The 24,449-nt window shown below is 59.4% G+C and overlaps 11 protein-coding genes across 11 annotated transcripts; 5 read left to right on the top strand and 6 right to left on the bottom strand.

The window, feature by feature from the left end:
* Positions 1-1,059, bottom strand: SCHCODRAFT_02746949 (uncharacterized protein; the record flags this gene model as incomplete). The annotated part of the gene is made up of 3 exons (XM_003032889.3): positions 461-1,059; positions 180-400; positions 1-124 (listed from the first exon to the last, which is right to left on the bottom strand). The coding sequence occupies exons 1-3, from the start codon at positions 728-730 to the stop codon at positions 1-3; spliced, it is 615 nt and encodes a 204-aa protein (XP_003032935.1). The 5' UTR covers positions 731-1,059.
* A 608-nt stretch (positions 1,060-1,667) lies between these two features.
* On the top strand, positions 1,668-3,037 carry SCHCODRAFT_02494558 (NAD(P)-binding protein; the record flags this gene model as incomplete). Its single annotated transcript, XM_003033458.2, has 6 exons — positions 1,668-1,944; positions 2,037-2,300; positions 2,361-2,561; positions 2,612-2,674; positions 2,743-2,799; positions 2,856-3,037. The coding sequence occupies 6 exons, from the start codon at positions 1,668-1,670 to the stop codon at positions 3,035-3,037; spliced, it is 1,044 nt and encodes a 347-aa protein (XP_003033504.1).
* Positions 3,038-3,116: 79 nt separating this feature from the next.
* Positions 3,117-4,733, bottom strand: SCHCODRAFT_02699522 (uncharacterized protein; the record flags this gene model as incomplete). Its single annotated transcript, XM_003032888.2, has 3 exons — positions 3,117-4,148; positions 4,203-4,466; positions 4,518-4,733. The coding sequence occupies 3 exons, from the start codon at positions 4,731-4,733 to the stop codon at positions 3,117-3,119; spliced, it is 1,512 nt and encodes a 503-aa protein (XP_003032934.1).
* A 3,021-nt stretch (positions 4,734-7,754) lies between these two features.
* SCHCODRAFT_02665966 (uncharacterized protein) lies at positions 7,755-8,895 on the top strand (the record flags this gene model as incomplete). Its single annotated transcript, XM_050346563.1, has 6 exons — positions 7,755-7,841; positions 7,906-8,192; positions 8,276-8,298; positions 8,381-8,397; positions 8,458-8,601; positions 8,671-8,895. 6 exons carry the CDS (start codon positions 7,755-7,757, stop codon positions 8,893-8,895), a joined length of 783 nt encoding a protein of 260 aa, XP_050201311.1.
* A 912-nt stretch (positions 8,896-9,807) lies between these two features.
* Positions 9,808-10,687, top strand: SCHCODRAFT_02237272 (uncharacterized protein). Its single transcript, XM_050342142.1, has 2 exons — positions 9,808-10,176; positions 10,224-10,687. The coding sequence occupies exons 1-2, from the start codon at positions 9,996-9,998 to the stop codon at positions 10,601-10,603; spliced, it is 561 nt and encodes a 186-aa protein (XP_050201310.1). The 5' UTR covers positions 9,808-9,995; the 3' UTR covers positions 10,604-10,687.
* A 1,160-nt stretch (positions 10,688-11,847) lies between these two features.
* Positions 11,848-13,996, bottom strand: SCHCODRAFT_01088534 (uncharacterized protein; the record flags this gene model as incomplete). Its single annotated transcript, XM_003032887.2, has 10 exons — positions 11,848-11,974; positions 12,051-12,239; positions 12,676-12,792; positions 13,111-13,180; positions 13,243-13,393; positions 13,453-13,524; positions 13,577-13,673; positions 13,728-13,743; positions 13,817-13,846; positions 13,903-13,996. 10 exons carry the CDS (start codon positions 13,994-13,996, stop codon positions 11,848-11,850), a joined length of 963 nt encoding a protein of 320 aa, XP_003032933.1.
* Positions 13,997-14,404: 408 nt separating this feature from the next.
* Positions 14,405-14,814, bottom strand: SCHCODRAFT_02620030 (uncharacterized protein). Its single transcript, XM_050344974.1, has one exon. The coding sequence runs from the start codon at positions 14,718-14,720 to the stop codon at positions 14,478-14,480; it is 243 nt and encodes an 80-aa protein (XP_050201309.1). The 5' UTR covers positions 14,721-14,814; the 3' UTR covers positions 14,405-14,477.
* Positions 14,815-14,992: 178 nt separating this feature from the next.
* On the top strand, positions 14,993-17,543 carry SCHCODRAFT_02536995 (uncharacterized protein). The gene is made up of 10 exons (XM_003033456.3): positions 14,993-15,061; positions 15,110-15,245; positions 15,930-16,166; positions 16,217-16,346; positions 16,398-16,422; positions 16,469-16,496; positions 16,547-16,715; positions 16,766-16,940; positions 16,990-17,016; positions 17,131-17,543. Exons 1-10 carry the CDS (start codon positions 15,056-15,058, stop codon positions 17,185-17,187), a joined length of 990 nt encoding a protein of 329 aa, XP_003033502.2. The 5' UTR covers positions 14,993-15,055; the 3' UTR covers positions 17,188-17,543.
* Positions 17,544-18,425: 882 nt separating this feature from the next.
* SCHCODRAFT_02620025 (uncharacterized protein) lies at positions 18,426-18,988 on the bottom strand (the record flags this gene model as incomplete). The annotated part of the gene is made up of 2 exons (XM_050344973.1): positions 18,906-18,988; positions 18,426-18,855 (listed from the first exon to the last, which is right to left on the bottom strand). A coding segment is annotated over exon 2 (167 nt), but the record flags the coding sequence as incomplete, so codon positions are not given.
* A 256-nt stretch (positions 18,989-19,244) lies between these two features.
* On the top strand, positions 19,245-20,379 carry SCHCODRAFT_02497085 (uncharacterized protein; the record flags this gene model as incomplete). Its single annotated transcript, XM_050343054.1, has 6 exons — positions 19,245-19,331; positions 19,379-19,665; positions 19,749-19,771; positions 19,865-19,881; positions 19,942-20,085; positions 20,155-20,379. The coding sequence occupies 6 exons, from the start codon at positions 19,245-19,247 to the stop codon at positions 20,377-20,379; spliced, it is 783 nt and encodes a 260-aa protein (XP_050201307.1).
* Positions 20,380-22,578: 2,199 nt separating this feature from the next.
* SCHCODRAFT_02699518 (uncharacterized protein) lies at positions 22,579-23,709 on the bottom strand (the record flags this gene model as incomplete). The annotated part of the gene is made up of 4 exons (XM_050346931.1): positions 22,579-22,606; positions 22,679-22,748; positions 22,800-22,879; positions 23,642-23,709. The coding sequence occupies 4 exons, from the start codon at positions 23,707-23,709 to the stop codon at positions 22,579-22,581; spliced, it is 246 nt and encodes an 81-aa protein (XP_050201306.1).
* Positions 23,710-24,449: the final 740 nt, after the last annotated feature.

Raw genomic sequence — 24,449 nt, 5'->3', positions numbered from 1 at the left:
CTAGTGGGCGCGCGCGGATACGCCGAAGGTGGGGGCATGAGGGGTAGGAATATCAACCCAGTCGTCTTCAGCGTCCTCGAAGTCATAGGCGTCGTCCCAGTTTTCTATTTCTCCGGTCGAGGCACTACAAAGCCGGTCAAAATGGCGAAAAATAGGCGCGTGCGACTCTTTGGACTTACTAGCCACGAATTGCCATCGGAGAGGTGGTCTGTCGAGGCGATAATGGGACAAATGAGGATTCGTCGTCGTGAGAAGGGGGCGTCGAGGGCTCTCCGAGCTCAGCGTGTCTGGCCGAAACTTCGGCAGCCACTTCCTCGTCCAAGCGGTCGAACCATGAGTGGGTCTTAATGCGCCTGCCTGCGACAGCACGGCAGTCAAAGGATTGTCGAGAGTCATGGGACTATCATGATATTTCACATTAGTTTTCCAACAAACAACTGTCAATAGAGACGCAGCTCACCTTCTTGGAGTTCAACGTGCAATCATCGATGGTCTGAAGACGAGAAACCCAGTATTCGCGACGGTGTTCCCCGTCTATCCCTGTCGGTGTCTCCGGCATAGACATGGATCGCGCACGCCAAGCGCGGCCATCGTTCCTGCTACCAGACAGGCCACCAGAGGAGAAGGTCGGCCCAGCATCCGAATTTTGACGAGGCCTGCCTTGATATGTATACGTTCCAAGCGTCACGACAGACCAGCCAGCGTCTGCCGATCTTGACGAACGATACATGGCGCGCGCCGCGCGAGGCGAAGCTCAAGGTCTTGCGCGAGGGCTTGTGTGGCAGTGGCAGAGATACACTCTGGCTGCGGCTGCGGCTCTTTGGCTTGAAGACGGTGAGCCACTTGTTCGAGGGCATTTTCTAGAGTTGAAGTGGCGGAGGGCACGAGGGGCGGGGGAGATAATGAGTGAGCGATTGAGTTGGCAGCCTTCCTCTTTTCTCTTTAAAGGGATAAAGGGCGCATTGACCGCGCGTTTGTGTTCTAGATCAAGACACAGCGCAGTGGATGACATGACACGTACTTGTCATTCATGTCGACATTGTGACCCGACAAACAAAGGCCCTAAAGGGCCTAAAGTGAAAGTAATGTCATCGTCGCGGTAAATTGGTCGGATGCTTGCAATTGTGATCTTAATGACGAGTAAGGCGAACGGATCGTGCGCTGCTCAGGACGATGCCGGTCATTGCGCACGAACGAGCACCAGGTCGACATTGCAGATTATACCGACGCGTCAAAGCAGCAAGACCGTATACCCCGTCGTTGTCGGAGTAGATGCAGGACTCTATCGTAGTTCGGCTGTTGCTAGCACAGTGTCGATGACAACGGGCTTTGCGAACAACAAAGTGGCCGTCAAGAGCAAGAATGGCCGGCATTTACCGAATCACGGTCACAGCGCCCATAACTCGCGGATCTCGGCCCGACGGCACTCAAGTCTTCTGGCGCACGCTCTCATCACGGAGACTCAGAGCATTGGCTGCCCCTCGTCGGCTTGACCAAAAACAGGCAGACGCCGACTATCGATAACCTTGCAATACAATGGGAAAGCCTATACTCCTGATTGCCTGCAGTCAATTGACCGCCCGCTGGGCTCGATGAGCGTCTCAGGGTGGGCGCCCTCTACTTATATACACTGCACTAGCCAAGTGGATATAGGTAACGTCTCCTCCATGTCTACCCTCCCCCTCACTATCTTCTTCCTCGGCGCTACTGGATTCGTGGGTGGCGAAGTCCTGCGGCTGCTGGCCTCCGACTTACCTGACTTCCCCGTTCGTGCGCTGGTCCGCAATGTCACTTCTGAGAAGGAGACCGAACTACGCCGACTACATCCTAACATACGAATCGTCGAGGGTACCCTCAACAGCGATGCACTCATCCGGGAGGAGGCCTCTAAATGCGACATCGTCATCAACACCGCGTCGTCCGACCATCATCCGAGTGTCCTCTGTGAGTTCTGACGCTGCTATCGGAATTGACGCTCCTCATCCCCGTTTCCCCCTCCTTCTATGCTGCTCATGTTATTTTTTCCCCTTCCTCAGCCACCCTCGCCGGCCTCACTACCCGCTCCGCCGCCAACCCCGCCAACCCACCCATCTACATCCACATCTCCGGCGCCGGCATCATTGAAGACAACGCGCGCGGCGAGCTCCTCACGCCCAGCCACATCTGGTACGACACCGACATGGACCTGCGCGCCGTCAAGGACGTCACGCACATCGTCTCCGACCTCGATATCGTCAAGGCCGGGACGAGGACGGAGAACCGCATCCGGACGATGATCCTCTTCCCTGGGTGGATCTATGGTGCGGTCAGCCCTCAGGCTTTGCTCATAGCTGCATGCGTTACTATATAACGACTCACAGGAGTCGGCTCGGGCGTACAGAAGGTAACGATGCCCATCCGCCTCTACGTCGACTTGGCCATACAAGCGGGCCACGCCGGGACTTTCGGAAACGGCAAGAATGCCATGGGCGAGATACACGTCAAGGACGTCGCTTCCGCCGTCCTCACCTGCCTCAAAGCAGCCCTTGAAGGCAACGCGGACGAGGGAGCAGCAGGCCTCTGTGCGCTCGAATAGCTGAAGAACAACAGTACGACTGAACGCTATCTCCAGATTTTGTCCTTCATCCACGGATGGCTGTGATGAAGGACATTATGACGGGTATCGGCAACGCGAGTGCTTAACTCAAGAAGATGGCTATTGTCTGACTCCATCTTGCTAGATTTTGCACGAGAATGGAGTAGTGAAGGTTCCAGGTTGCGAGCCGCTTCCGGCTCGTATAACCGATGCATGGGGCGAATGTGCGTCCAATCGTGTTCATCAAACAGTCACTCAACTAATTACAATCCACTTCCAGTTGGTTGGGCTTTGCTCGGTGGTACAATCTGGGGTCGCGGAGAGCGTCTCAAGAAAGTGGGCTGGCGACCAACTCACACAGAGAAGATCACACTGCAATCGTCCCTCCGAGACGAGGTGGGCATGGCACTCGCGAACCTGGGCGATTTGAGGCCACCTGATTATTCGGACGCCACCATGTAGAACTTCGGATCTCGCAGGCTCGCATGACATTAACCATCGAAATCAGGCTGTAGTTCGCTAATGCAAAGTAGGTACGCTATTAAAGTCGGGTGTTCTCTTTGAACATCCACTGGTACGGCGCCGTAGCGGACGTAACCGGAGTCATGGATGAGCTAGCAGCGGTCGAGGCTGACGCAGCGGCAGCCGAAAGGGATGCATCCGTGCTGGAGACAGTGGTCGACGAGGCAGCACTCGAAGATGCAGCGCTTGAGGAAGCAGCGATAGATGAAGCAACAGCTTCGGCGTCGAGAGAATGCGCAGACGACGCGGCCACAGATGAAGTAACGACAGACGAGGTGACGGCAGACGAGGACGCCCTGTTCGGGACGACCTCGACATCGAGCGCGGCAGCAGTGGGCGAGGGTTCGGAGCTCGTTGCGCTGGTAGAACGAGAGATCGCCGTGGACGTAGCGAACGTGGCCGACGAGGACGAAGACGGTGTGTCAGCAGCCGTGAGCGATGCGGCCGATGAGGTGGCGGTTCGGGAGACAGTCGCTGTCGAGGCTGTTGACGTCGGCACAGAGGAGATGCTGCTAGAGGTAACATCGTCCACGTTCTCGACCTGCGTTCCAGCAGGAGCGAAGACTAGCGTCACAGACTGCGCGGTCATGTTCTGCGAGGAGTCATCGCGAGACATAAGGTCACCCTCGTCGGTCACCGACGCGATGTCCGATCCCTCTGGCGCATCCGATCCGTCGACAGCTTTGGCAGCAGCCGTGTTGTCGTCCGTGGAGTCCTTGTCACTGTACCACATTGGGTGGATGACACCGGTCTCCTTATCGAACGCAAAGTATTGGCTCTTGTGCGTCTGAGCTTGCGTCGAATCGTAGCACTTCTCGACGGTGAGGGGTTCAGCCTGAGGAGGGTTGGGATCGTACGTCGCGCAGTAGGGAACGACGGAGGCGGTTTGCATGTCGATGAGGGGGACCTGAACAAGATATTGTCCGGGTCCCGAGCCCTCGCCGGCCGACACGAGATACATCTCGGTCGAATTCTTCTCTGACGCGTCGAGCACGTAGTGAGACGAGTTGGACGTGTCGAGAATAAGGGATCCGAGCTTCTTTTGATCGCTCTGATGGAATTGCATGAGTACTGATGCCTGTATCCAGGCAGAAACAAGGCGCACCATGATGTTTATGAAGCCCGGAACACCCTGCTGCTCGCGCTTGCCAGCGGACCGTGACAAGACGTAGGACGAGCCATAGTCATTGGCGATGGCGATCGAGCGACGATGGTGGTGGTCATGGTCGCGGTCATGGTCGTGATCGTGCTCATAGTGGTGGCGGTCATGCTCATGGTCGTGTTCGTGAGCGTAATCGTGGTTGTGGTCATGGTCACGAGCAGCGAGACCCTCCTCCCGCTTCGGAATCGAGAACGACGCCTGCTGGTGCTGCATATATGCGTCAGAATTTTCCATGGATCGCAGGCGGAATACACGCACCACCGGACCGTGAAGTTCCTCGGTGATTACCATTGGCTCCCGCCGGAGGAACCGAGACCTCGAAGAGACCTTCTTCATAGCGTTCGCAGAGCGAGACGACTGCTTCTGGGGAGAGCTCGAGAGATCCTTCTGCACCGGGAGCGCGTCGACAGAGGCCAGCGTAGCGAGAACAAGAGACACAGCGAGAGCAGACGAGCGAGCGTTGATGGCAACCATAGTTATAAACGGATTAGAGTCGTCGCGTTCGTAGGGATCGTAAAGCGTGAAGCGAACCAGTCGCGTATAGTGATGTGCGTTAAGAAAAGGGATTTAGGCGATCACCAGGATCTTTATCTGGAGGAGGGTCAGCTTCAGCGCTAGGCGGCGGGTCGAATACGCACTAAGATGGAAGTAGGAAGAGAGGAAGGGAGGAACGAAATAAACTTTCTAACCTTTAGTATTAACCTTGTTTGCGCAAGCTTTGTGACCGCCGTTTGCCGAAACGTCCTTGGCGAAAGACGCCGACCACGTTCCATCGCTTGCCCTGTACTACACCTGGAATTTCGACGTTCTCCACTGCTAATTGCACGCTCGATGAGGGAAGATCCTGAATCAGCTTTCGATGGAGACCGCGGGTCGATTGAAAACGCATATCGTGGGCCAGCCGATCGCTATGCCACCCGTAAGACCGTGACCACAATCGACCCGCCGCCTTGATGCTTCGCTTATTGTGAGCTAAGTCCGAGTTTACGAGGACTTAGTGGGAGTCAAGCGAAGCAGGCGCTGTGCTGCGCTGTGAGCCCGGCCATAGCCGAGTGACGTCGTCGCGTCCGAAGGATTCGCGGTGACGATCACGCGGGCAGCGAGCGCGTCGGCCATGGTCGCCTCTCCGCTCTGCCCTCCATCGCCTCGAGTCTCCTGCAGCCAAATTCCGTTTATTCTCTCCAATACCAGATACGCGACGGCTCGAGACGTCCAGGCGACAACGGATCCTCGGTTGCATGTCCCAGGGCCTTTTCGAGGCGCATATACCCAGCATATACCCAGTTCCTGAGGCGATCGGACATCCAGACTCGGCGACTGTCGACCCCGGCGGTTCGCTATCTAGTCTCCTAGCTTTCCTACCTGATACCCGCAGTCCACCGCCCTCTGCTCCCTGCAAGAACGGCGACATATACGCCATCTAACAACATCCCAGAAGCTCAAGAGATCGTTCTCGCTGTCCGACGCGCTGCTCGCATAGACTCTCGGCACAGCAGCAGGACATCATCCCAGCACCCTCGACGGCGGCCGCGCTTGCCAGCCAACTAAGCGATGGCGAAAGTTAGCACGCGAAGCTGCTCGCCCCAGATCGGCGCGGTCAGTCGAGTGAGCGTTCTCTCAACAGACGCGTACCCTCACAGTTCCTTTTTTGCAGTCACAAATCGTTGTCGTCATCGCGGCCATACCTCTCCGGCATCATCTATCCAGCTCCATTGATACAGCCCATTCCTCCACCTACTGTCCTTTGTCTTCACACCCGAATACACCATCCAGCCGCATTACATACATGACTATCGCGTTCCCATCCTACCGAATCAAGATCGGTCCTCTAAGCCCCGACACGGCCTGAAAAGAGCTGGTGAGTACTTTGATTCAGTCGTGTTTAGCTCGCATCACTTCCCTGTCCTACCTTTGAGTTTCGGCACGTCAATGACATGGTCCCGCGAGTTACAAACCGAGGATTCCCCTACGAGGAGAGCTCTTGCATCCCTCTAGGGCTACACGGTGCGACTCGTCCCGCATGCGCAAGGGCTGGGAGTCGCGTCGCCGGCGCTCGGGAGATGCGGACACGGGTCACGCCCATGGCACGTGGCACATGTTCAACCCCCCAACTCCCAGTTTCCTTCATTTTCACAATGGGGCTGCTGGAAACCAGCCCCCCCCCCTCAATGCGTTAGCCCCATGGCGCGCTCCTCATTGTGTTAGCCCTATGGCACGCACCCACAGCGTTAGCCGCTGGGTTCTCTTCCTGTCACCATATCTTCGGAACTTGGTCCATAGGGACATATCCCTTTACATCCCTGACTCTATCCTAGACGCGCCCTAGGACTCACGAGCTAGCTTCGCTTGATGCCCGGCCATAGCCGCGTGTTAAGCTGCCGCCGCAAAGAAGCTGAGGGGGGAGGGGCGATCACGCAAGCGGAAAGGGCGTCGCCTGGTTTTGCTTCTCTGCTTTTGCCCCCATCGCGCCTCGAATCTCTCAGACAACAGGTCTTTTCGCCCACCCTCGTCATCCCTCTGTCAAACTGGATAACGCTCGGGGCAGCGCGGCTTTCACTCAAGGCCCTTCTCCTTCAGCCTGAGGTGATGCCTGCCATCTGCTACAGCGTTCTGTGGGTGGCTGCAGGCGCGCGCGATACATGACTCACGTGGCGTCGTCGAATGCAGCTCGCCCTGCGGGCGGCCGACATCGACAAGCCCTAGCCCTCGTCGAGTGCTGGGTTCCCTCTGCATGCTCCCTCCGCAGAGTCGTCGAGAGCCATAGGTCCGATGCCTCTCGCCTCTTTCTCTCCTAGACGTGTCCTAGGGCACATGATCGAGCTTCGCTTGACGCCGACCAAGGTCACCGCCACGGCAGTCCCCTGTCCCGCGCGGCGCGCGCCCGACGACGACGCGCAATTAGTCTCAGTAGCCTCGATCCCTGGTAGTGCTATCATTGACAGAACCTGAACGTTAGACGCATTTGCCTAACCAAGTCACGCAGACATGCCGAGCCGTTACGCCATAGCGAGGAAGTAGCTAGTCGACTTGAAGACTCCAAGCGAGGGCGAGCACCAGTGATACAGCAATAGACAACGCGAAGTGATCGGCGCAGACGTGGACCATTTGCATGTCGTCTTCCGTAGGACCCATCAGGAGGCGAAGCACTAGCGATCTGTTGAGCGAGACGTCGACTACCCTATCGTCGAGGACACTGTTCCACGTTTGCTAGGCTGCGCGGCGGCGAGGGTCGAGCATGGTGGCGTCTCCAATGACGCAGCGTCCCGTCGGTCCGCCAGCATGGTCGGTTTGGTTCGCCCGCGGGATCAGAGAGCGGGACAAGGGGGACGATGAACTGACGATGATCGGACTTCGTCAATGGAAGTGACCCGGCGGCAGCGCCGGCACCCGGCCCACACCTTCTCGTCCCGACCCCCGTCGCGTGAGGTCGCGTGCACGCCGGCGCACGTAATTACGCACCTTCCCCTCCTCCTCCCCCACCCTCCGGGCCTACGTATGCCTTCGCACACCCTCCTGCGCTCCTCCCCCGCGCTCCTCCGCCGCCAGGTCGGCTCAGCGCGCCGTCATACCTCGTCCATTAACGTCAGTGTCACCTCCAAGGTGATAGCTCCCGCCGGTCGCTGATTACCGGCGCAATGCCGAACAGGCCCTCCTCCAGGCGTTCAAGGATCCGTCATCGCCCTTCCACATTCGCCCGGGCGAGACGGGTCCCGCCTCGCCCGATGAGGAGCCAGGTGACGCGCCACACGACTCCCGAGCGACCGTGGATAAAGGCACGGACAGCCCGCCATCGCATCCAGTGCGGCGGACCTCTCCCCGGGACGCGTCGCCAGCCTCTCTGGCCGAGGCTCGTGCGGCGCTCGTCGACCGCGGGTTTGACCCTGACGTCCTTTGGACGCAGAAGATCGTCTGGGGCGACCTCGATAGCTTTCAGTGCGTATGAACGACTTTATGACGCAGCTGCAGTAGGGTAGACGGCCAGGGCGACCCGGGAGCTCACCTTTGCGCATTTACAGGCACGTCAACAATGTCCGTTACGGTACGTCTCTCCTCGTGTAGGGCACGGCCCTGGAGATTGTACGGTCTGCTTATTCCACGCCTTTCTCGACGCCGGAATGCAGTGCGATTCTTCGAGACGGTTCGTGGAGCTGCTGTACCCTCCTCACCGCATACTCACAGGCCGTGTGATCACCTGCAGTCCCGGATCTACTGGATGTCGACCTTCGGGGAGCGCTTCGGCGGTCCGTCTGCTGCAGAGGCGCTGCTCAAGGGAAAGGGCGTCTCGTTGATCCTCAAGTCCATTCAGGTCAACTTCAGGCGGCCCGTGACGCATCCTGACACGGTTAGTCTTTCCCTCGTGATATGCACGTCGTATCTAGCGAGCTCATTCCACGTCCGCCCTGGTCTCTAGCTCATTGTGGCGCACAAACCGCATCGGCCCGCCTCGACTGAATTGGCAGCGGATGCGACACACCTGCACCTACGTGCCTCGGCATATTCCCTGAACCAGCGAGCATTCGTCGCCCACGCCGAGGAAGTCGTCGTGTGGTACGACTACGACAGGCTCAAGAAGTGCACGCCCGAGCAAGGTTTGCTCGACGCGGTCTGGGCGACTGCGGGAAAGCGGCGAAATTGAGGGTGGGAGTTGGCGTGGTGGGGGGCTTGACCACCGATGCGGTACTTCCATTTTCTCGTCGAGTTGTCGGTGGGAGGTCCGTCTCGGGCGGTGCGCTCCTCGTCGTCCCTTGCGGTCCGCTCACGATAGTTCCCAGACTGAATCGACGATTGCTGTCGCTGCGACACCCCCACGGCGTCGTCGACACACTCAACGCGATGGCGCGATGAGAGCGCGGGGGGTGTAGACGGCGGGGGCGGGGGAGAGGGAGGGGACGAGCGCGCACGGAGGTGGGGAGACGCGCGGCGAGGATAGCAACAGAGCGAACGTGTAGTAGCCTACAGACAATGAAAAAGATGCAGTTAGTTTTGCACCCCCTCGAGCGTGAACTTGGTCGCGAGGATGAGCGCTCCCGCCGCGCTTTCAAGCGCGAGCCCTCCCCTCGCACCCCCTCGCCCTCCCTCCGCGAGTAGAGGCCCGTTCACGACGTTATCTCTTGCTCGCACCTCGCGCTCACACCTCGCTTTGCACTCAGCAACAGTCTTTCATTGGGGATCTACTACAGAGGTGCTATCTACACTTTTCACCGCTTCCTCCACCCTTCCCCTTCGTCAACGGTCCACCCCCTGCCTCACCCAACAGCCCCCTCGCTCGGACAAGTCCACCGAGTCGGTGAGCAGACGTGCTCGAAGGTCAGCGAACGCGACAAGATCTCGCAATCACCAGTCATACCCTTCCCCCCATCCGCCCTCCGACCTCACGGCGCATCGCTTACTCCCTCCCGCGACCCCACCCGCGGCGCCGTTGAAGCTGGAATCTCGCGACGAGAAAGTCGACGCACCGACGTGGCCTCGTCCTCAAACTGTCCTTCGCCGCTTGAACGGGCGGGGAGGGAGGAGGGGAGGCTGGAAAAGCGTTAGCTGCGCACGCAGAGGGGGTAAGGACACCTGTACTACTCACAATCGTGTCCGAACACCTTCGCTCGCGCTCGTAATCGTCCTGAGAACCCCACGCTGCCATGCGCTGCCGCGCGCTCGAGCGAGAACGCGCTCCCTCCCTCCCTCCCTCCTCCATCCCTCCCTCTTCCCACCCTCCTTCGTTCCCTCCTCCCTCCCTCGTTGATGGCGCCCGCGACTCTCTATCCCTTCTCCGAATCGTCAACTCACTCCTCCGCGTCGTCTCCCTGCGTCTCAAGCCCCGTCCTCGCGCTTAGCCCCACTCCCTACCCCCTCCTCCTCTCACCACGCAAGCGCACCACCCGCGGTGACGACGGCGGCAATCGAACGGGCGCGTCTCGACGTCGTACGTCGGTGTCCTTTTCCTTCACGGCCGACCTACGAGTTCGTCAGCCACAAAATATCAAGCGCGAAGGAAGGGGGGAAGTGCCCTTCCCCCCGCACCCCTACCCCGCACCCCTACCCCGCTGCCGTCGCGCACCTCTCCCCGGTTTCCCAGGCTTGAGAATCGCGTGCAGAGGGTGCGCGTCGTCGTCTTTAGGTGGGGGGTGAAGGCGAGGTGGGAGAGTCGAGGGGGATGGGGGTGGTTATATGAGCGAGGAGGGGGAGGAAGCGATGGGGGAGGAGGGAGGAAGGGAGGGTTACTCACCCGCTTCGCGCTCGTCGTTGACAGGGCTCGCCCGTGCCTCCGGAGGCTTGAGGTCGACATACATGTAGCCTTTGAATTTGAAGGAAAAGGGTGGAGGGTGGGGTCCCCCACCCCCGTCGCATAGTTCGCCGAGGGAACCCCTCGCGCGTCTCCGACGGTTCGCACCCGCGAAAAGAACCAGCTATTGAGAGGTCAGCATGCGTCTCCTATTTCGCGTGGCATCACGACGTGGAGGTTTGCAGCAACGGGAGAGGATGGAAGGTGAAGGGGGGAGGGGATGAGGAGGGCATCTCACCCTCTTCGCGTTCTTCGTGGAGGTGGTAGGTGCGTACCTTCAGCGATTCACAGTATGGCCAACAACCCGATCTCAATGGGTCAGGGCGTCTGTCCAGTCGAAGGAGAGGGGGTGGAGGGAGGGGTCCCCCACCCTCGTCGCGTATCTCGACGAGCGAGCACGCGCTCGCCTTTCCGGCGGCTCGGACTCGTCGAGTTATCATCTCACACGAGGTCAGTGCGCGCTTCTCGGTGCGTGAGAGAGGCCACTCACCGCTCACACAAGCTCACCTGCTACGCTCGAGACGCCGTCACCCTCCTTCTCGCACTCGACGTCGCCGGCGTCTTGTACACGGATGGCTGACGAAAGACGCATGCGCTTCCAGCGCTTCGATCTCGGCGACGTTCCGCTGATGAGGGGGTCAGCTGTTGGTCAAGAGAAGGGGGTGGGGAGGGTAGCCTACCTTCGCCGACAACCTCACCGAGAGTGCCCGCGTATGCTTCCGGCGGCCACTCAGCGGTCTAGATAGCGTCGAAGAGGACGTTAGATGTATCTCTGTCGTTGTATCAGCGGCGGTCAAGTAGAAAAAAAGGTAGCAAAGACATACTGACTCGGGTCAAAATTCCGACCTGCACGACATAAAAGGAAGTGGAGGGGGTAGAGATACCCCACCCCTCGTCGCGCAGCCTAGTGCGGCAGGCTCGCGCGCCTACCTTGGTCACTAATCCACGACGGGTCATCTGTCGAGGGGTCAGTACGCGCTGGGGGATGACAGGAACAGGTAGGAAGGTTAAACTCACATAACAAGGCCTTTGCGAGGGAGGATACCCCTCCCTCGTCGCACTTCTCCCCTTGAAGCCCTGTTTAAATCCACTCGAAGGTAGGGGGTCAAGGGTTCCCCGGCGCTAAGTGAGAGGCGGCGGAAGGGGAGGGTGCCTAATCGTGGTCGCGGCCTTCGTCGATGGACCCCCCGCGCATGCCTCCGGCGGCTCGGGATCAGCAAAAACTCGCCTGAAAAGAGTTCAGCATAATTTCAGGCAAAGTCCAAATAAACAGCGGCACGTACCAGGGCCAAATTCGTCCATGAAACGACGCTAATTGGAGGGCGGGGGGCCGAGGGATCTGAATTTGCTCCCAGACATCTTGCTTAACGTCCAGATTGCGGGAATGCGGCGTATAGCACGCTCGGCCGTCACCTCAAGATGCGCCGCTTCGTGAAAACTAACGAAAAAACAGACGAAAGGGTCAGCATCAAAGGAAGAAGAGGGTGGTACTCCACCCTCGTCGCATTACTCACCTAGAATACCCCACGCGCGCCTCCGGCGGCTCGGGGTCGGCGTAAAATGGCCCAAAGATGGGGGTCACAGCGACCCGACGTCGGGGTAGAGGAGGAATGAGGGGAGGGGAGGGTGCCCCACCCTCGTCGCAACCTTCGTCGAGAGACCCCGCGCGTGCCTCCGGCGGCTCGGGGTCAGCGAAAAATCGTCTGAAAAGGGTTCGGTAAGCATTCTTGGTAGTTCAAACATGATGAGGGAGCTTACGAAGGTAATTCCATCATTAAGCGGCCGGGGGTCGAGCAACAGCGTCTTTGCTTAACATTCAGATTGCGGGCTGTCGCCGTGTCGTGGGGGCAATCGAGATCTGTTCAGGGGTCAGCAGGGAACGAGAATGTGGTTAGACCCCCGAGTTCGACGAGATACTCACCGAGTTAGCCGTAGCAGTCATAATTTTGCATTCCCTCGGCGATTGCAACGAAGTGGAATAATCTGCGAGGGGTGAACCCCCATCCCCGTCGCGTCGTCCGACGAGGGTGCGCACGCAGGCCTCCCGGCGGTCGGAGCCATACCAAAATTCGCCTATCGAGGGGTCAGCGTGCATCTGATATAGTCGTGTCGCTGGAAAAGAAAAGAAGGTAAACTCACTGGTCAAGCGTCTCGCCTGCGAGAGCGAGACCTTGCCTCCGGTTACTTGGGGGGTCCACGGACGAGGACGAGGGGGTCGCGTACCCCTTCTCGTCGTCATGCAAAGCCTGGGCGAATCTAGACCGTGGTCAGCGGCTGTAGGCGACGGCAAAGGTATCGACTCGCCTCGTGGGACGGCGAGGACGCCGCCTCGTCGTCGTGGGCAGCGGGGCAAAGCGGAGAGCGCGGGCCGGCGGTTGAAGCAGTCTCTGGACCCTGTCAGCACGAGGCATGACGACGAGGGCCGCGAACTTACCGCACAACGTGGCTACAGCCACTCCTGCGTCGTTGAGAGCGTCGGGTGATAGAGGGAGCTGGTCATTTTCGTGTCGAGCGCGGCCCTCGAGACGCGGCGTCGCGTGTTCTTGCTCGCAGTGCAGCGACGCCACGGGCTACGGCGCCGGGAGATGGGGAAGGGGAGGAATAGGGATGGATTTTGAGGCGTCGACAACATCTTGCTCGTCGTCTACGTAGGTCGTCAGCAATCGTGAATATGAGAGTGCAGGCGGCAAGGCATCGACGACGTACCTTGCGAGCGCGATAGCTGAGCTCCGGGTGAGACCGGCGTCCAAGCTGCGCTAGACAGCTCCTCGTTGCCGCTGCCCCGTCGCTTGGTGTGGTGTATAGGGTCGGAGGTCGTCGAGTTCGTCGCCCTCGCGTCCTCCTCCGGCCTGTATGACTACACCTCCTGCAGCGACAAGGTCAACACTATTGCTGCAGGCAGCAACGACCACTCACCAATGCAGTCCTGCCTCCTCGGTAGTGAAGGGAGGCCGATCCCGAAGCCGCCCGAGACGACGAGCGAGCCCGCTGCTGCACAACGCGTCAGGCTTAGTCGAGTGGGGAGCTAGTAGGGACGTACCATTATCAGGATTAATAAGGCATGGTCAAGATGCGTTCGGTGTCGATTGATGGTGCGCGGTCGGAATGGGTCGAGGCATGGCGTGATGGCGATAGGGCTAGAAATGCACGACAATCAGTAGTTGTACAGTATTGTAATGGAGCCAACTCACTCGTCCAGATAGTAGCCTATATAGAAAAGCTTATGAGCAGTGAACTGAAGAAAGAAAGAAAGAAGGAAAGAAAGAAATGAGAGACATACCATTAGAAACAAAGCGGGCAAAACGGCGGGCTATGGATGTAATAGTCAGTAAAGTGAGAGCTGAAAATTGGAGGAACAGTACTTACGAAGGGGACTACTAGAGCGATAGTCAGTAGTATTAGAAGAGGAGGGGGGAGAGGTAGGAGGGAGGTGCTGAATGCTGAGTAGACGGCTAGACATGCCGCCTCTTATACCTGCTCAACGGCAGTCAGCCGTGCCCTGTTTCCGCAAAACTTCCAGACCAAGAGTCCGCCATCACGGGAACAAGACCTCGGCGGTCCGCGACCGAGACCTGCCCAGCAAAAGTCGGAAGATTGGGGGGAATGAGCGCGCCCGGCGCGCGCACAATCTTCCGCCTATCCCTGCGTGGATGTCAGTCAGATCTCGGCGGAAAATATTCCAGACGTACCTCTGCGGCGACGGAAGGCCGGACCCGGGCCGACGGAGGGCGGGGCTCGGGTGTCGTAGGCCCGTTCTTCCGCGGGGTTCCCCTGCGCGTTCAAGTCGTTCTGTGTCGTTAGCTACGCGTTCAGCGCTCAGGAAAGAGCAGCAGAGGATGCGCGGAGGGTACACGAGGCTGGGGGTGACGCGTGACAGGGCCGAGACCCGGCGAGGAGGGAGGGAGACAGGCAGGAAAAGTCGACCTCTCCGAGATCACGTCCTATCTCCATTCGGCAGGCTTTGAGCTGCTCGTAAAGCAGCGTGTCGTCGGCGCGCTTCCACCCCCGGTGGAGCACATCCCAAAATTCAGGCCCAGTATGCGGCACGTGTCCGCGACGCTGTCGACTTGCCGTGTCGTGTCGCCGAGTGGGGTAGGGCCGTGCCATGGGTGTATGCCGCTCAACCCGCCAAGGTGAAGTGGCGAGTCGGCCTCGAGCGTGGCGTGGCCTCCATCGCCGCGCATCAAAGTTCGGGCGGTTTGACGGCGCCCAGATCCCCGCGTCTGGGGTCGTGAATGAGCCGAAAACCGGGAGGGGACGAACGGGGAGGAGAAGGGTCGGACAGGATATCCGCCATGTACACAGGTAGGATGGCGTTCGTCGTGGGTCTTGACGTCGTCAAGATGTTGGGGAGTTCATCCGTGGCGCGCGGGGGTGGCTGAGAGGCTGGCGACGTGGCGGTACCGGCGATGTGATTCTTGGGTTGGCAAGAAAGGTTCTTGTGCACAGGGAGCGCGTGAGAGCGAGGCTGCGTCCGAAGCCCCAATATCTCATAGTATAGTATTACTACCAAGTATATATGTACTTCTTTTTGTCAGTACTGGCGGTGGGCATTGGTATTTGTACTTACCAGATGCGACGCCACATGCTCAGTTCCTCAATTACCTCCCGAGACGTCTTGATGTCATGCAGCTCTTTCCGGGGTGCGGAGATGCACCCTGTAGGATACATCCTTCAAAAGCAATCCCCCATTGATTCCATTGAGATCAGTCTGTATATCCCGTATCGACGTACCGGGGGACGGTCGGCATACATCTGCACACCCCGACCTTCATAGTACCGATATTCCCTGACCTCGCCTCGGTCTCGCCCTCAACTTCTCAAGCTACACCTTGAGCATCGCACAAAGTGCCATAGAACCTTGTGAGAACCATCGGTGGCATTCTGGTAATGGGGGATAGGTGTCGTAGGCTGCTGCGCGCTGTCCCACGATGACTTGACTGATTCTGAGAGATCCCGAAGTGAGGGAGATGGTAAAGCTCGAGGATAAGGGCTTATAGCAGAGGAAAATCCGACGCCGTCGTTGACATCGCGGGGGACTACGTGGATGCATGGGAGACGAGATGAGCGCGCGGGGGAAGAGCGGTCGGCAATTGCCGATGCGCGGGAAAGCGGGGCGGGCGCCGGGCGCCTATCTGGGCGCTTGTTGTCTCCGACCATCACCACCGTCACCCGACGCGCCCTGGCTATTGTTCTCGAGGGCGCGTCTGTGGGGAGAACGAGGATGTGGGGTCTGAGTCTCTGCGGGCCCCTCGGATGAAATGGAATCGTGTTCTCGAGTCTCCGACTGCAGCAAACCACTGAGAATCAATATTCAGCTTCGTGAGGACGATGTGCACGACGAAGAGGTAGGTGCTGGGGAGCCTATTGTGCTCGATTCTGTAAGCCCTCAGGGTCTGCGGGCGGTCTCGGCGCACGTTCTCCGTGCCGCGGCCGCGTCGAATTGGCGAGTTGCTGCTCTCCGTCTCCCTTCACGTCCCGCCATCGGACGATTTCGCCGCCGCCTCCAGACGCCGCGAGCACGTTCTCCGACCCCGGAGAACGTCGCGCCTTCGATTCTGCCAACCTCCCGGCGGCGGTGTTCCCGCGCACGTGGAATTCTGGGCCTGCGCGGACGCAACTTGTTCAAGGTGCGCTCTTCCTCGTGCGATGTTTCCGACTCCGCTCATTCGTCGGACAGCTTCCCCGCCATTGTCTACATCCTTCCCTCTGCCGCGCGTCGTCTTTCAACGCTCAGCATGGTCTGTTCTCGCACAAGTCGGCCTAGGCGATGAGTATACAGAAATTCGCCCGCCGAGCGGCCTAATCCGGTACGAGATCGCGTCCTGGATGTCTGCCTCTCGATTCTAACAACCACTCAGGCCTTCTCTCCTCTCTACACGCCACGTACGGTTCGAAGACCCACGACGCGCTCAAAGCCCTCAAGCAATAGATTTTCGTCCGCCGAGCCAGTAAATCCGGTACGTGCTCTCTTCCCAACCTTGTTCCCGCTGCTGACATTTGCACGTAGACTCGCTCGCTGCGCGCCAGGTTTTGTCGCTGCACCTCACGCCTGATCGTCGCATTCCACGCCACCAGGACGTCTGGGACACCACTTATTCCACAAACGCACACCAAGACGGCTCAAGCGCTCGAAGCGCTGAAGCAATGGATCTTCTTCCGCCGAGCGGGTATATACGGTACGTGCTCACTTCCTCAACGCGTTCCCGCCGCTGACTTCTCCGCGCAGACTCGCTCGCTGCGGCCAGGCCTTCCCTCCGCACGCCACACCTCATCGTTGCGTTCCCCGCCTCATCGTCGCATTCCACGCTACTAGAGCGCCTCAGACATCACTTCGTTCACAACGGCTCGAGTGCTACAAGCGCCGAAGCAATGCATTTGCGTCCGCGGAGCGGGCTATCACAGTACGTGGACAATCACGTAGAAGTTGGGAAGACGCTTACAAAGTGACAGAACGCGGCGACGAAGTTCCAGGCGCTCGTGAGTGCCTCGCCAAGTCCCGAAGCAACGCATAATCGTTCGGCGAGCGGGGCCTTAAGCCCTTTCTCCTCGTCTTTCCGGGCGCGTTCCCGTCCTTCCTGACATGCTCGACAGCATCCTGCGCCTTCGCTCGGCCTCCTCACATCCCCGACCACTCGACCGCGCTCTTGACACTCCCAACACTTCTTTGCAACCTCGGCAGCGCTGTCAAGAGCCATCTCAATGCGCTCCTACCTGCCTCCCTCCCTCACGACCTCCCCAAGCGTCGAAGCAACGTATCGCCGTCCGCCGAGCAGCCTAATAGCGTCCCATCAACGTTTTTGAGACTGCGAGAGCCCCCGAGTCTCCCCCGAGCACCGCCTCAAGGCGTGAAGCAATGTATCGATGCCCCGCGAGCGAGAGCATCGTTCCTGTACTTCATGGCATTATTTATACATTTTAACAACGCTCTTACTCACTGCTTCGGTCTTCTCGATGTCATTACTGCTCGCACTGTACTTCTCTATGCCTTGCTATCTCATTTCTCTTGTCGTCTCTTGCTCACCCTCGTCTTGCTCTTGCTAATCCTCTCATGCTCACTGTCATCTCATTCTCGCTGCTGCCTTCTCACACTTGCTGTGCGCCCACCTCACTTTGAGTCCAGATCTCGCCTCTGATTCAGCATCTCATCTCCGTCTCGACCCAGAATCTTGTGACTCCTTCTCCGAGTCTCGCTCACCGTCTACTCATCTTCTTGACATGAGCACTCCACCCGTCTCGACCTATCCTCACCGTCTGGCTCACTGACCAATGCTCCCTCATCTACCTCACCTACTCGTCTCGTCTTCAAATCGTTCTATCTCACTTGAATCTCACTGCTCGCCACTTGCCCTCATCTCACAACTCATCCTGACTCAACCGACTGTCACGCTCGTATAGTATTGCTCGCACTCGGAGGGAGCATGGGTGGTGCATCGAACAGGCTGGTACTTATATTCTGTGGGGTCGTACGAGATGCAGGAACGAGACCATGGAATTTGCGAGTCGGGAGATCACGCAAGAGCAGGCTGTGATGCGGGAGAACAAGCCCGGGACTGGCCCAAGACTCGGCCGTGGCGCGAGCGGGCGGTGTACGTACACGGGAGTGATCCGTTGGCCTCGACGAGTCGGGAGATCAGTAGCGTAGTAGTCGGTTAGTAGGGAGTAAGCTTGGCAGAGGAGAGTGACAGCGATAGTAAAATCGGTGGGGGAGGATGTAGAGCAGACAGCCACCTGAAACCTCGTACAGGACTAGTGTTCACCATGCCCTACCACCCCCAACTTACCTGACGAGGAACGGAGCACAACGACGAGCTGTAGAATTTGTACAAGCGAGATGTCACGCTTTTGTGAGTTGAGGAGGGCACATAAAATCAGAGAGTGGAGGAATCGAGTAGTAAAGCCACAAATCATCTGGAATAGAGAGGGAGCACACATCCCGGGTAGTCCGAAGGCGCAAAACAAAGAATCTCGAAAAACGCGTTCGACAGCGATGGCACACGTCGTTTCTCAACTTTTCGCCCAGAATGGTAATCTCCCGGTTCAAGTTTCGCTGTGACGTGACAAGGGCCGACGCAGGTCGCCGGCCGTCGACGGACGCGCGCAGGGCCTCGCACCACCACACCACGCCACGCCACCACGCCACTGGCCGACGACCATAAGAGCAGAGCAGAGCGGGAAGCGCACAGCCACCCGCCCGCGGATCCCATGACGCACCCACCCCGGCCTCCCGCGCCGGCATCCGCGCGCTGCCCGCCCAACGGACGCGAGTATTCCCTGCTTTGGCGGAGAGAGCGCGATCGGGACGTGCGAGTCGACTAGGTGCGTGCATCCAGCGAGTGGGGCTCATCCGCCGACTAAGATGGAAGTAGGACGAGAGGACGGGAAGCACGAAATAAGCTTTTCAACCTTCAGTATCGACGCTGTTTGCGCAAGCGCTGTGACCGCCGTTGGCCGAAACGTCCTTGGCGGAAGACGCCGACCACGTTCCATCGCTTGCCCCGTACTACACTTGGAATTTCGACGTTCACCAGCGCTAATGACGATGAACTGACGATGATCGGACTTCGTCAATGGAAGTGACCCGGCGGCAGCGCCGGCACTCGGCCCACACCTTCTCGTCCCGACCCCCGTCGCGTGAGGTCGCGTGCGCGCCGGCGCACGTAATTACGCACCTTCCCCTCCTCCTCCTCCACCCTCCGGGCCTACGTATGCCTTCGCACACCCTCCTGCGCTCCTCCCCCGCGCTCCTCCGCCGCCAGGTCGGCCCAGCGCGCCGTCATACCTCGTCCATTAACGTCAGTGTCACCTTCAAGGTGATACCGGTGGCTGACTACAGGCACAGGCCCTCCTCCAGGCGTTTAAGGATCCGTCATCGCCCTTCCACATTCGCCCGGGCGAGACGGGTCCCGCCTCGCCCGATGAGGAACCACCTGACGCGCCACACGACTCCCGAGCGCCCGTGGATAAAGGCACGGACAGCCCGCCCTCGCATCCAGTGCGGCGGACCTCTCCCCGGGATGCGTCGCCAGCCTCTCTGGCCGAGGCTCGTGCGGCGCTCGTCGACCGCGGGTTTGACCCTGACGTCCTTTGGACGCAGAAGATCGTCTGGGGCGACCTCGATAGCTTTCAGTGCGTATGAACGACTTTATGACGCAGCTGCAGTAGGGTAGACGGCCAGGGCGAGCCGGGAGCTCACCTTTGCGCATTTACAGGCACGTCAACAATGTCCGTTACGGTACGTCTCTCCTCGTGTAGGGCACGGCCCGGGAGATTGTACGGCCTGCTTATTCCACGCCTGTCTCTTCCTGCACTCGACGCCGGAATGCAGTGCGATTCTTCGAGACGGTTCGTGGAGTTGCTGTACCCTCGTCACCGCATACTCACAGGCCGTGTGATCACCTGCAGTCCCGGATCCACTGGATGTCGACCTTCGGAGAGCGCTTCGGCGGCCCGTCTGCCGCAGAGGCGCTGCTCAAGGGCAAGGGCGTCTCGTTGATCCTCAAGTCCATCCAGGTCAACTTCAGGCGGCCCGTGACGCATCCCGACACGGTTAGTGTCTCCCTCGTGATATGCACGTCGTATCTAGCGAGCTCATTGCACGTCCGCCCTGGTCTCTAGCTCATTGTGGCGCACAAACCGCATCGGCCCGCCTCGACTGAATTGGCAGCGGATGCGACACACCTGCACCTACGTGCCTCGGCATATTCCCTGAACCAGCGAGCGTTCGTTGCCCACGCCGAGGAAGTTGTCGTGTGGTACGACTACGACAGGCTGAAGAAGTGCACGCCCGAGCAAGGTTTGCTCAATGCGGTCTGGGCGACTGCGGGAAAGCGGCGAAATTGAGGGTTTTGGAGTGGGGGCTTGACCACCGACGCGGTACTTCCATTTTCTCGTCGAGTTGTCGGTGGGAGGTCCGTCTCGGGCGGTGCGCTCCTCATCGTCCCTTGCGGTCCGCTCACGACGGTTCCCAGACCAAATCGACGATTGCTGTCGCTGCGACACCCCCACGGCGTCGTCTACACATTCAACGCGATTGCGCGATGAGAGTGTGGAGGGTGTAGACGGGGAGGGCGGTGGAGAGGGAGGGGACGAGCACGCACGGAGGTGGGGAGACGCGCGGCGAGGATAGCAACAGAGCGAATGTGTAGCGTATAGACAATAGAAGACGCAGTTTTGCACCCCCTCGAGCGTGAACTTGGTCGCGAGGATGAGCGCTCCCGCCGCGCTCTCAAGCCCTCCCCTCGCACCCCCTCGCCCTCCCTCCGCAAGTAGAGGCCCGTTCACGATGTTATCTTGTGCTCACACCTCGCACTCACACCTCGCTTTGGACTCGGCAACGGTCTTTCATTGAATATCTACCACAGAAGTCCTACCTACAATTTCCCCAGCGTCCTCCACCCTTCCCCTTTGTCCCCAGACCATCCCTTACCCCACCAGACAGCCCCCTCACTCGGGGAGGTTCCTCGGGTCGGTGAGCAGACGTGCTCGAAGGGTGAGCGAACGTGACAAGACCACGCACCCACCAGCCATGCCCTTTCCCTCCCTTCCCCCCATACCCCCTCCGACCGCACGAAACATCGCTCATGACCTTCCGCGACGCGAAAGTCGATATACCGACGTGGCCTCGTCGCCGCACTGTCCTTCGTCGCTCGACGGACGCGGGGAGGGAGGGAGGGAAGAGGGGAGGTTGAAGAAGCGTTAGCCGCGCACGCAGAGGGGGATAAGGGCACCTGTACAGCTCCCGACCGTCTCCGAAATCCTTCGCTCGCGCTCGAACCCGCTCGGAGAGCTCAACGCCGATAGGCGCCGTCGCGCGCCCGGGCGGAAGCGCGCTCTCCCCCTCCCTCCTCCCTCCCTACCCAACGGCGCCTCCGACCCTCCCTCCCTGCTCCCCATCGTCAACTCACTCATCCGCGTCGTCTCCCTGCGTCTCAAGCCCCGTCCCCGCGAGCTTTCCTGTTTTTCCCCACCCTCCCTTCGCACCCCTCCCTACCCCCCTCCATCCCCCCCCCTCGCAAGCGCACCACCCGCGGCGACAACGGCCGAGATCGAAGGGGCGCGTCTCGACGTCGTACCTCGGTGTCCTTCTCCTTCACGGCCGACCTACAAGCCCGTCAGCCACAAAACATCAAGCGCGAAGGAAGGGGGGAAGTGCCCTCCCCCCGCACCCCTACCTCGCTGCCGTCGCGCACCTCTCCCCGGTTTCCCAGGCTTGAAAATCGCGTGCAGAGGGTGCGCGTCGTCGTCGTTGGGTGCGGGGTGAAGGGAATGTGGGAGAGTCGAGGGGGGTAGGGATTTTATATGAGCGAGGAGGGGGAGGAAGGGAGGAGGGAGGAGGGAGGGACGGTTACTCACCCTCTTCGTGCTCGTCGTCGAGGGGGCTCGCCCGTGCTTCAGGAAGTTTGAGGTCGATATAAATCCGGCCTCTGAGAGATTGGGGCATGAGGGAAAAGGGTGGAGGGGAAGATCCCCCACCCCCGTCGCATCCTTCGCCGAGGGAACCCCGCGCGTGTCTCCGACGGCTCGCACTCGCGAAAAGAATTGTCTATAGAGAGGTCAGCATGCGCCTCTTGTTTCACGGCATTACGACGCGCAGGGATGTACGCAGCGGGGGAGGGGGGAGGGATGAAGGGAGGAGAGGGGAGGGATGAAGGGGGGAGGGGATGAGGAGGGCATCTCACCCTCTTCGCGTTCTTCGTGGAGGTAGTTCCTGCGTACCTTCAGCACTTCACGGTACGGCCAAAAACCCAATCTCAATGGGTCAGGGCGTCTCTCCAGTCGAAGGGGAGGGGGGTGGAGGTCGGAGTCCCCCACCCTCGTCGCGTATTTCGACGAGCGAGCACGCGCTCGCCATTCCGGCGGCTCAGACTCGTCGAGTCATCGTCTCGCAAGAGGTCAGTGTGTGATTCTAGGTGCGCAGGAGAGACCACTCACCCCTCACGCAAGCTCACCCGCTACGCTCGAGACGCCGTCACCCTCCTTCTCGCACTCAACGTCGCCGGCGTCTTGTACACGGACTGTTGACAAATCACACGCGCGCCTTCAGCGCTTCAAGCTTGGCGACGTTCCGCTGATGAAGGGGTCAGCGGGTGGTCAAGAGAAGGGGGTGGGGAGGGTACCCCACCCTCGCCGACAACCTTACCGAGGCCCCGCGTGCTTCCGGCGGTCACTCAGCGGCCTAGGTGGCGTCGAAGAGGACGTCAGATGCATCTCTGTGGCTGTATCAGTGGCGGTCAAGTAGAAAAAAGGTAGCAAAGACATACCGACTCGGGTCGAAATATCGACCTGCACGACCTCAAAGGAAGTGGAGGGGGTAGCGATACCCTGCCCCTCGTCGCGCAGCCTAGCGCGGCAAGTTCGCGCACCTACCTCGGTCACTAATTCACGACGGATAATCGGTCAAGGGATCAGTACGCGCTGGGGGGATGACGGGAATAGGTAGGAAGGTCAAACTCACATAACAAGGCCTTTGCGAGGGAGGATACCCCTCCCTCGCCGCATTTCTCCTCTTGAAGCCCCGCGCACGCCTCCGGCGGCTTCCCAGTAGCCGAAATGGCGCTTAAGAAGGGCATACGTAGACCTAGATGACATTATTAGCCACAGCCAAGCGACCGTGATAGAAGGGACGTACTTCTCGAGGGAGAGTAGCCCTCCCTCGCCGCATCTAGAAAACCCCTCGCGCACCTTCGGCGGCTTGCGGCCAGCGAGAAAGGCGGTGCAAAAACGGGGGTCAAAGGTTCCCCGGCGCGCTTATCGAGAGGCAGCGGAGGGTGCCCAACCCTCGTCGCAGCCTTCGCCGAGAGACCCTCCGCATGCCTCCGGCGGCTCGGGGTCAGCAGAAACTCGCCTGACAAGGGTTCAGCATGTTTTCAAGCAAAGTCCAAATAAATAGCGGCACGTACCAGGGTTTTACCGTCGTTTTATCGACGAGAGCGGAGGGTTGAGGGGTCTGGTTTTGCTCTGAGACATCTTGCTTAACATCCGGATTGCGGGAATGCGGCGTATAGCACGCTCGGTCGTCGCCTCAGACTTACGAAAACCAGACGAAAGGGTCAGCATCGAAGGAAAGAAGAGGGTGGTACCCCACCCTCGCCGCATTACTCACCTAGAATACCCCACGCACGCCTCCGGCGGCTCGGGGTCGGCGTAAAATGCCCCAAAGGTGGGGGCCATAGCGGCCCGACGTCGGGGTAGAGAAGGAGGAAGGGGAGGGTGCCCCACCCTCGTCGCATCCTTCGCCGAGGGACCCCGCGCGTGCCTCCGGCGGCTCGGGGTCTGCAGAAAATCGTCTGAAAAGGGGTCAGTAAGCACGCTTCGTAGTTCAAACACAAGGAGGGTACTCACGGCCTTTTCAGTCGGCATGGGGGTCGAGAAATAAGGACCTTGCTTAACATTCAGATTGCGTGAAGGTTGGCTTACGACGCCCCTCTGCTGCCGTCGTGCCGGTGGCTGCATTCGAGATTCGATCAAGGGGTCAGCAGTGAGGGAACATGAAATTAAACCCCCAAATTCGCCGAGTGTTTCGACGATGTCGATACTATCTATGAAGTGGTCAGCCCCCGCGTGTACGGTACAACAGGCAGGGGTCAACAACGAACCCAATCGACCATATTTCGCTCTCTCACGGCGATTGCGACTCAGTGGAATGATTTGCAAGGGGTATCCCCGTCGCGTCGTCCGACGAGGGTGCGTACGCAGGGCTCCAGCGGTCGGAGCCACACCAAAAATTTGCCTATCAAGGGGTCAGCTTGCATCTGATATAGCGGGTACCGGGTCGTAATCTTGAAAAAGAAGGTAAGCTCACTGGTCAAGCGTCTCGCCTGCGAAAGCGAGACCTTGCCTCCGGTTACTTGGGGGGTCCACGGACGAGGACGAGGGGGTCGCGTACCCCTTCTCGTCGTTGTGCAAAGCCT

Source organism: Schizophyllum commune (assembly GCF_000143185.2).
Source record: "Schizophyllum commune H4-8 unplaced genomic scaffold SCHCOscaffold_4, whole genome shotgun sequence".
Taxonomy (NCBI): Eukaryota; Fungi; Basidiomycota; class Agaricomycetes; order Agaricales; family Schizophyllaceae; genus Schizophyllum; species Schizophyllum commune.
This window is presented reverse-complemented; position numbering and strand designations above follow the sequence as displayed.